At 41.4% G+C, this 10,933-nt stretch overlaps 1 protein-coding gene across 2 annotated transcripts in view; it reads right to left on the bottom strand.

The window, feature by feature from the left end:
* Positions 1-3,013: 3,013 nt before the first annotated feature.
* The window catches only part of LOC131334522 (ATP-dependent DNA helicase Q-like 2), a 54,157-nt gene continuing 46,237 nt past the window's right edge, over positions 3,014-10,933 (bottom strand). The window contains exons 8-9 of one of the 2 annotated variants that reach the window (XM_058369567.1): positions 6,205-6,419; positions 3,014-3,573 (exon numbers count right to left, since the gene is read on the bottom strand). In XM_058369567.1, the coding sequence (XP_058225550.1) occupies positions 3,376-3,573; positions 6,205-6,419 (413 nt within the window). In that variant the 3' untranslated portion in view covers positions 3,014-3,375. The remainder of the gene's footprint in view (positions 3,574-6,204; positions 6,420-10,933) is intronic. The other variant, XM_058369566.1, reaches the window with a different exon arrangement.

The following is a 10,933-nucleotide window of genomic DNA, read 5'->3' as shown; positions in this document are numbered from 1 at the left end:
TCTGTTCCTCCGCCGCTGAACCTGCAACAAGTCACTAAGGCTGGAATAGCCTAGTGACCCTCCGACAATCAAGTTTGATGTAAGGAGAGATGTGTTTAGGTCTAGGGTTAGGGAAAGATGGCATACCTCTCAAAGATGAATATCCCTTTGTATTTATAGACCTAGGTTAACTTGGGCTCCAAGCTAGTGCGTGGAGGTCACGCTTAGGTAACCGCCTCGGGTGACGTCATAGATGACGCACCGGATAAGACGGTTACGAAGCACATGGCCACACCTGGCCTAGATGATTCTTTCCGCCACGTGTCGCTCTTGGTCCCCTCTTGCTATGCAACATTCTTCCAAGAGGCTTTAACGGAATGCATACTTCGGTATTTAACCGAAGCGTAAACAGGAGACTCGATACCAACCGAGTAAAAAGAAGGATATACACAGGCCCGTGCTGATATGAGGCCTCGGTTAATGGTGGTCCGGTTAGATTACCGAGGTCATGACCGAAGCCTCCACAAAAAATTACGAATTTTTAGTATAAAAGTTACGATACGAAATAAAATGTTATGAATGACCGGTCCTACAAGTAATTTTTTATGAGGTGGCACAATATGAACCACACAATAGGTGCATATGGTACACACCTTAAGGGGGTGTGTATTGAAGACTTTCCCCTGATTTACAAAAACCCGGGAAAAAAATTTTCAAACCTTGTTTGCTTTGGGTTCCGTTCATCCATTAATATCTTGACATAAGAAATACTATAAAACAAATCTTGAAAGGAGCATCGACATTATCCAACTTATGTTGTAGTATAGAAATAGATCGAATACGTGCATATGGGTAACATACTAACATCCATACAGAGAGCTTCCTACCTTTGTGTAGAAATTTTGCAAGAAATCTGGAAATGAATGAGAGACAAAGAAAAGGATGTGCAAGTTCCATGGGACGGGTTATGTGCCTAGGGGGACTATCTTTGCCGGGGCATATGGGATCCAGATTCTTTTCGGGAATTTTAATGAAATCCTCGATTAATAGGATACTCAATTTCGTTATGGCAGCGAAGCGAACAACAAAATTCATAAAAAAATGACTTAGATAATCGAGTTAATACTCAATTTCACATGTGTATCCATGGTTGAGTTCAGATTTAACCCATTTAGTCTATGTTTGGTGCCCAAAAATAGGCATGATGTTCGATGATTGTGGGGCTCAGTTCGGGTTCCAAAAAAATGATTCAAAATTCGGCACGTTAATTTTGTAAAGAACAAATTCTTAGCTTTCCTTTTAAAAAAAATTAGTTCTATCGAACCCCGTTAAGTGTTTGATTATTCATTCATGTTTTGATTCAGAATTCGCAATCCTAAATTCTGAATTGAAAGTTGAAAGAATGGATAAAGTGTTTGGTGGTATTCGTTTGAGCTGATATTTTTTAGACAAGACTTAAATATTATTCTCTAAAAAATGAACAATTGCGATCATTTACATGAGACCTAAGGTGAATCTAAAAAATCTATATGTACAAAGACGGTGAAAAAGATTGGGGGCACGTGACCCCGACATGCCCCTCACGCGGTCTGCCTCTGCCTACGCACCAATCTATAGGCGCATAGCATCTCCGTTTATGATTCACAGTAATATAGAGAGATGGTTCATTATAGATTGTGGGAGCTTGATGTTGGCCATAATGTTGGTGGCTGTGTAGGGAGATGGAAAATATTTCGTTTTCCTCATAAGAATAGGGTTGCTACATCCCTCCGAAGGCAAAAATTCAATGAGAGTTCTGAGTTCTTTGTTACAGCAACTAATGGGGGCGTGCCTAATGAAGATAAGAACTGCTCCCATAAGATCACAAGAAATCCATCATGTTCCCAATTGTACTTCAGCAGTTGAAGAAGTTGAGCAGGGAAAAAAAGAAAAAACAATTCTTATCTTCATTTGGGTTTTGTTTAATCTGGTTGTTCATCCACCTTCCTTTGGGGTTTTGGGCTAGTAAAGCGATCAATCACCTCCGGGTATTTAGTTTTCCATGTACTCTTATTAAATTTCCCTTGGTTTCTTGCCAACCTTGATTCCTTTTGGGCTTGAGCTGAATATGCTTGTCGGGGGATAGGGTGCCAACCTCGTTGGAATGCTTCTCCCTTGTTGCAATGCATTTGTTCTTGTCCTTTTAATCTTTTTTATCCGTTACATTTTATTAATAAAATCTCTTTTTTCGCCGTTCAAATAAAAAAGCAAAATAATTGATACATCCATGTAACCTAGTGAATATTAGTATATTTCTTTTGTTTTGAACAGGCTGGGCAACTCATATGCCTAGGTTGAGCATATATGCTCAATTACCCTTCGGAAAGGGCTCAAGAAGCTAGTCAGAGTGTGGAGAATTTTGTTTTACCCAAACTGTAATGTCCATGTTTAATACTACAGTATGTAATTTTTTAGATGCAGGTAAACATACGAACATTAATAGTACTATGTATTTTTTGTTTTGAACAGGCTGGGTAGCTCATTTGCCAAGGCTGAGCACATGCTCAATTACCCTTCAGAAGAGGGTAAATATACTGGTCAGACTAGATTACATGGTTACTGCTATTGTTGTTGAAGATGTACGTATATTCATGTATTTTGTCTGTAGAGATCTTTGGGAGTGGAATCTTTCTACCCTCATCATCTCATTCTACTTGTGCGAACCACTATTACAAATTCCATCATTTAATTCGGTCCTAAATCAAACAACACACTTCCACTTCCAAAACTCCAAACCAGCCAATTAACGAGAATTCAATATTGCATTGCAATTCCGTCTAAAGAAGTCTCACAATAGCAGCCTTATCACAAGCCAAGCTGTAATTTTTGGTCTTACACACGTAATTTTGTCTGCCTTTCATAATTGCTTTTTGTTAGTTTTTGGTCCTTCATAAACTTTTATATTACCTTGATATACGAACTTGTGGCATTTTCTTTACCAAAAAGAATTTTCCACAATCCAATTTGCAATCCATGTTTTTTTTTTTTTTTTTCAACACAACAATGATGAAATCACGAGACCACAATACTCGAATCAATCTAGTTTTCTCCAAGGATGATGCACATACCTATCATAGGAGGCGAACGGATCAAATCATCAAAATGAAACAAAAGGCCAATCCACAAGCCTAAACAACCCGGTCCAAAACACTTGGTGGACAGAGATGAGAAGCCTAGCCTCTGTAACAGAGAATTAGAAAAGTAGTACCCGAGCCACTTTAAGAGGCACCGATCGCAGACTTGTTTCCACAAAAAATTTCAACTCTGTGTATATAGACGTGAATGCATACAAATATTCCTATTCTCTAAAAAATGGTAAACAATGGTAGGACCTCCAGAGGCATCTCTCTAAAAATTTCATGCTTCGTGTTCACTACTCTCAATGACAACAGGAACATTTTTAGTTTTCGACCTCTTTTTGGATCTGTTTCCACCATCTTGTCCTTCATCGACCAAATCATTAGGAAGCGGGTGCTGCAGTTCATAATTCTGAATTTCTTCGAGGATTTTACTCCCATATTTCTGTGCCTTCAACTTCCCGATTATCTTCTCCACCTGCGAAAGAAAAAGGAGAAACACATAGGAGTTGATGGTTATCGTGATCAGTCAGATGGCCAACAGCCAACTGGTAGGATATGTCATGCATGATGTGTCATCCCAACGATTTGGTCAACAAATTGAAGAACTCCAACATGAAATTTTGGCAACCACTGTTAAAGACACCATAGTAGTGTGAGTTTGTATTGGGTATGCATCAGGCACATCCTATGCACATCCAAGAAGCACATACATGGACACTAAAACGAAAGAGGTATGGATGAAGAAACAAAATAATTTTGAAAAAACAAAGTCTTGGTCATGATAGGGATACAACACAAAAAACAGTATAGCTACATACAAGACTGTGAACATTAAAACATACCAGAGGCATTGCCCATAACCCATCATGAGATGACGTCTTGGAGACTTGTCTCTAACATTCCAATAACAGCAATGACAGCAAATAGAAGATATGCCACATGGTGTATACCAATGCTTATCACAGCATATCCAACGAATGGCTAAGACAACCAAGGAACAGAATTTCTATTTGGTTCCATCAAAAGGACAAAAACGTTCTGTTCGCAGAAGACTGGAAGAAAGAAAGTGGAATCCCAAAAACTTTCATGCTTCTACCGACACATACAGCAATGCACTGAAACATGACAGAATTCTACGATACATAACAAACATTGAGTTGTTTCAACACTTGATAGAAATAACAGCAATGACAGCAAATAGAAGATATGCCACATGGTGTATACCAATGCTTATCACAGCATATCCAACGAATGGCTAAGACAACCAAGGAACAGAATTTCTATTTGGTTCCATCAAAAGGACAAAAACGTTCTGTTCGCAGAAGACTGGAAGAAAGAAAGTGGAATCCCAAAAACTTTCATGCTTCCACCGACACATGCAGCAATGCACTGAAACATGACAGAATTCTACGATACATAACAAACATTGAGTTGTTTCAACACTTGATAGAAATATCCAAAACAACATTATGACACATTCTCAAATTCTTTTGACATTCCGTTATGTTCTTGTACAAGAGAGTACCCACAAAATTGAAGATAAAATTTTATAGAACTGCCATAAGACCAGCAATGCTTTACGGGACAGAATGTTGGCCTATTAAGAAATAACACGTGTGCAAGATGAGTGTAGCGGAAATGAGAATGTTGAGGTGGATGTGTGGTAAGACTAGACAAGACAGGATTAGAAATGAAACAATTCATGAGATGGTAAGTATAGCACCTATAGAGGAGAAGTTGAAAGAAAATAGGCTAAGGTGGTTTGGGCATTGTAGGGGTTCGGTTTATCGGGATCTTGACCGTGGGTCGGTTCCAGTTCCTTCCTCCGCCGCTTGACCTGCAACAAGTCACTAGGGCTGTGGAGGCCTAGTGACCCTCCGACGATCAAGTTAGATGTAGGGAGAAGTGTCTAGGTCTAGGGTTAGGGTAGAATGACATACCTCTCTAGGTTAGAGTCCCTTTGTATTTATAGACCTTGCTTTGCTTGGCCTCCAAGTTAGCGTGTGGAGGGTACGCTTAGGTAACCGCCTCGGATGACGTCATATGTAACGTAGGGGATAAGGCGGTTACGGAGCACATGGCCAAGTCAGACCCCAATGATTATTCTCCTGGCATAACTGCATGGGGCCCTCCTGGAGTAATCTTCTTCCTTCAAGCGGCCTCGGGGAGTCGGAGTCGGGAACGCTCCGTGCCCCTAGATAGCAACACACCCCGTGTGGACTCCTTCAACCGAGTGACACTCTGAGGGGACATGGCAGGATCCCTGGACCCTATGTTGGATGAGGAGCGGGGGTCTTCTTGGTCTCGCTTGGTGCATTGTCTTGGTCTCGCTTGGTGCATTGTGGCTTGGTGAGCAGTCCGAGCCCCATTTCCGGAGCCACTACAGGCATGTCTACCGTAGACCTAGAGATGCAGTAGTTAAGAGAGAGGAAATGATAGCTTTGGGTTGTAACGCTATGGGGAGGGGAAGACCTAAATTGACATTAGATGCTGTTGTGCGCAAAGATATGAGTCTAATAGGTTTGAGTGAATAAGTGGCCTTTGACAGAACTCAATAGAGAAAAAAGATTCATGTAACCGACCTAAATTGATTGAGACTTAAGGCTCAGTTTGGTTTGGTTTGGTAATTCAGTTATGTTCTTGCAATGCTTTCGGAATGTTTTTGAAAGACTTTCAAACGTCTACGGAACGTTTCCTTTACCAAGCAAATCCCACAACAAAATATTGAACGAAAATTTGATACCGGAAGGCAACTAAAGTTAAGTTGTTGGTGGGAGAGAAACTACCAACAGTGTGCTTCATGGGGAAAAACTACAGGAATCAGCACAATAAGTGTTTAAAATGGTGAGTGAGGCACTGTTTGTGTTTGGCAAACCCAGACCACCAAAGTTTACACAGCTGGAGTTCGATAGCTGTGGATACCATATATATTCTTCACTTGCAGAATTCCTCGTTAAGAGTACATAACTGGGCGCACCAGTAGCTTGGAATAAATAAGAAGTGGATGGCTCATTAAAGGACGCTAGTCAGACAGGAGGATAATCGAAATCTTTAACTAGATGACCACAGTGAGTGTGTGTGTGTGTGTGTGGGGGGGGGGGGGCACCTGTTCCATTGTCTTTGGCCTCTCGGTGCTTAGTAAGGTGATCTGTTGAGTAGACAATACAGAATGAGGAAATATTCCTCCATGAGCAGAAGAAAGCTCTTTTCGCAGCTCGTCCAGCTTATACACCAATCCTGAAGATGCGAGGCTGCGTTTGGAACCCTTCATTACTCCACCCTTTTGTTTGCTAGAGACCTCAAGCATCACAATCTTCTTCCCTGCACACGTTTCAAGTGAAAAATGTTAAAACCATAAATCACAACACCCACACCTTCCATGTCCAAACCTTGTGATCCCAAAACTGAAAAACCAACTTCATCTCCCGCCCATAGAAGGCTACAATTGTAAATCTGTCCATCAAAACCACCCATTACTTTCAGACAACCACGATTTGAAACCTCTCTCTCTCTCTCTCTGGAAATTGAAACAAAGGTCTCTCCAATGGCGACCCAAGTGTTCAAACCCTGTACCAAGACCAGAAAAAGAAAAAGAAATCTGTTTGGGTTTCGCACCTTCCCAAATCAATCCTCGACCGTCGGATCCTCCAGCCCATTTCAAGACAATGTTCGGTTGTTTCTTTGGTGGGTTATGTTCATGACTTATTGGGTCATTTAAGTTAACCCAATTGAGACCCAATTAATAAATGGGTTAGATGGGTTGGGACTCATTCTAACCCAACTAATAAATGGGTTGGGTTGGGTTTATTTTTTAGTGGTTGGATCTATTTTTTAGTGGGTTTGGGTTTCAATTTGCCACCCCCAGATGAAACTTTTAAGGTAGAAGTATTGTCCTTGAAAGTTACTGCACATGATGCTTTTTGTACAGTCCCATATGTTGTTCTAAGTTCTATCACGCATGAAGACAGATCAACTAAGGTATTGTTACTTGATACAACGAGGAAACAACTATTTTAGGTCTCAACCTCCCATGCTTTGGCCCTTGTTCTTTCCATGTTATAGATCCCAAATCTCTCTCTCTCTCTCTCTCACACACACACACCAAATAGTAAATCATTTTTAGACATGGAACTATGTGCTGTGTTTGGATCTTGGATTTGTAGAGGGAAAAGATGGTGTTAGAATAAGAGTTTAGACTTAGTCCCACATTGGTTGGTTACGTTATGGAATTAGCTCTCACTTAATATAAATGAAGCTCTCTTGTCTTAGGGTTAATTAACACCCTATATACTTCTTTCTATCTCTTACAACATGGTATCAGAGCCCCGCCTTGACCCTAATCCCAAACCACCACAATCCTAGCCCACCACCATCACTGCCGTACGTCATCTGTTGAAACCCTAGCCCACCAGCACTGCCGTACATCATCCACCATCACCACTGTACATCCTCCTCACCGATAACCCTAATCCAGTCCCTAAAACCCTCAACCAGCCACCAATACCCTCACCCAGTCAACATCGACCTTCAACGCCAGCAACCCAGTCACCATTGACCCTCGTCGGCGCTGGAACAGCCCTCGTCGGCATCTCTCCAGTTACCGAAACCCTAAAACGACCTTATTCTGGTTCGCCAAACCCCCAATCGGTACTGGGTACTCTCGAAATCTTCACACCACCCATTGTCTGCCTCCGGTGACTCTTCATCTGACTCCGGCGACCATCACCGACCTCCAGCGAGTCACTTCCAGGCTTGGCGAACATCAGCAGGCCCTGTTTCTGTGATTTCCAGACGTGTATCTGTGATTTCTGCTTCGTGGATGTTCAGATTTGTTACTATCAATGCTTTCCAGTCGTGTTCGCACTCTCCTGTGATGTCTTCCTCGTCCTAGTAACTGTTTCTTTATGGCTTAAATACTTAAATGGTCCTTACAAAATAGAGTCGATTTCATTTTCGTCCTTGTAAAATTTTGCGTGTCAATTTCGTCCTTCCAGTTTGTGACTCAAGTCAATGTCACCCTTGCTGTCAATCAGTGGACGGAATTCGCCTACTTGGATAACAGAAGCTACCAGGCCCACGTCTCTTTCCCCCCAATATTACCCACATCGTTTTCTACCAAAAAAAAGGTGCACAAGATCAATCTGCCATTCAATTACATTACGAACGTGCAACAAAAAAATCACAAACGATATAGGTTTAGAGAAAATGCTCTCTAGACTCTTTTCATTCAATAATAATCAATCACTATCTTGCCCCGAAGGCTTACAACTTGTTAAATAGGTAGAAAAACCCTAGCTCTAATTGATTCGCCTCAAAACGGACACCGAATCAATTAATAACGGAAATTACAAAAAATGGAAAAATTTGGAATAATAGCAAAACTAGAAAATAGAGAAAATTCTAAGACTTCTTCCAAAAGAACGACTTAATTCGAATTTTCCTTGCCCAAGTTAGGTGAAAGGTATAGAAAACCACGCACACTTGTCCCCCACTGAAAAAATTAGTATATAAACTAATGATACAAATTAGTATAAACTAATGATGTTCCTGTAGTAAACATCTTTTGGGCGGAAAATCCTAAACCATTTGCATTAAAAACGTGGGTAACAATTGACTTACCTTAGCATCCACCAACGACGTCCTCGCGTTGATGATCTTCTCCAATATTGTAAAGACCACGCTAGCAAACCCTATTGAAGATCTTGATGAGACCTCGCCCAATCCCTCTTTTGATGAGAAATGTACTGTTAAGGGTTTGGGGGAAACCCTAGCGAAGATCTTGTGTGTATTATTTTTGGGAGAAAGCGATGTGGGTAATATTGGGGGGAAGAGATGTGGGTCAGATCCCAAATAAGGCTTCCGTTATCCACGTAGGCGAATTCCATCCACTGGTTGACGGCAAGGGTGACATTGAACTGAGTCACAAACTGGAAGGACGAAATTGACACAAAAAATTTTACAAGGATGAAAATGAAACCAACTCTATTTTGTGAGGACCATTTAAGTATTTAAGCCTTTCTCTATCAAGTAGCTCTCCATGTGGTATATTGGTAATTATGGTGCATCTAATATGTTGGGTTTGATTATTTGGTCGATTGTATATGGTTCTTGCTACTGATAGTGTCGGGAACCTACTATGTTTGGCCATTTGTTGGTAGTTGCGGTTGCTGTTAGTTGATTTCGTTGGTTCTTAGTAGTTGATTTGGTGCAATGGCTGAGACTGATAAGCCTATGTCTACTTCTAGTTCTACTATTGTTAGTAGTTCTGCTCGTTCTTCCCGGTTTCGAGAGAGGTTGTCTATTACCTCTACACTTTTGAATGGCAAAAATTATGCTATTTGGGCTAAAGCAATGGAGGTCTATTATCTGGGTGAGACATTGTATCATTTTTTGACTGATGACCCCCCGGCAGTGACTGCTGCCACATATGGGGCATGGGTGTCCGAGGATGCCCAGATTCGATCTGAGTTATGGAATAGTATGGAAGACCATATTTCTACACTGGTCTTCTTACCTACAGCCAAATAAGTATGGACACAGGCACATGAGATGTATTCTGGTGTTACCAATCGCTGTCGCACATATGATCTTCATTAGTCCTTTTCTATCTCACTGGGTGATTTATCCTTGGAGTCTTTTTATGCCAAGTTTCGTGGTATCTGTGAGGAGCTCAATGTCTGTGAACCTATTTATACTGATGTTCAGGTTATGCGGCGCCGACGCGAGTGTATACAGGTGGCTTGATTCATATCTGGTGTATCACCGACTACTTATGGTCTTGTCAGTAATCAGATTTTGGGGTCTCGAGATTTACCTTATCTCAACGAGGTTTTCAGTCGACTTCGTCAGCCTTTTGTATCTGTGCCTATGCTACCTCTTGATCGTTCAGCACTAGCTTTCGCTGTTTCTGGCATTTCTGGTACCTCATTCAACCGTGGCTATGGTTGCAGCCGTGATTCTGGATTTAGTGGTCATGGTCGTGATTCTGGGTTTAGTGGTCATGGTTTTGGTGGTCGTGACTTTGGTTTTGGTGCTCATGGAGGTCGCATGTCAGGGGGAGGTGGTCGTGGTCGCGGTCGCGGTCGTGGTTCCAAATTGTGTACTCATTGTTGGGGAACCAATCATACGAACGATACTTGTTATGATCTTCATGGATTTCCACAGGCTCATCAGGTTACTACATCTGAGGATGTTGGGTCGTTTTCTCAGTCTGCCGACACTGGGGTGACTATTTCTGCCGAGGAGTATCAACGCCTAGTGTCACATCAAGCTTCACCCTCTACTGCATCTTCTCATTCTTCAAACCCTTAGGGCACTGATTCTGTTGCTACTGATCATATGACTGGTACGTATACTATCTTTTTTAGTCATCTGTTGGTACACCATCTCATGTTACCTTAGCAGATGGTTCAACCACTGCAATTACTGGTTTGGGTTCTATTCCTGTTACTTCCTCTCTCACTTTGAACTCTATCTTCAATATTCCTTGTTTTCCATTTAATCTTATGTCTGTTAGTAAACTTACAAAGTCTTTAAACTGCTCCGTCACTTTTTCTCCTCATGGTTGTGTGTTTCAAGATCTAAAGACGGGGAGGAAGATTGGTGGGGGTACTTGCTTACGACGGAAAGATTCACTCCCAGATGTAATAGCCCGAAGCATAGGGCTTCTAGTCGTTTGCAGAATAACTCGGTAAGACCGACATTGATCCACAGGGAGCTCGAATATAGCTAGTTTGGATTATAGGCTTTATGTAAGGTTTTCGGCGTTTAGACGGCCAACTGTCGGTATTGCTTTGAAAAGTGGAAAACTATTGTAAAAAAACTAGAAATGAGGT

This window comes from Rhododendron vialii, chromosome 7a, assembly GCF_030253575.1.
Source record: "Rhododendron vialii isolate Sample 1 chromosome 7a, ASM3025357v1".
NCBI lineage: Eukaryota > Viridiplantae > Streptophyta > Magnoliopsida > Ericales > Ericaceae > Rhododendron > Rhododendron vialii.
The sequence above is the reverse complement of the archived record's forward strand: the minus strand, read 5'-3'. Positions and strand labels throughout refer to the sequence as shown.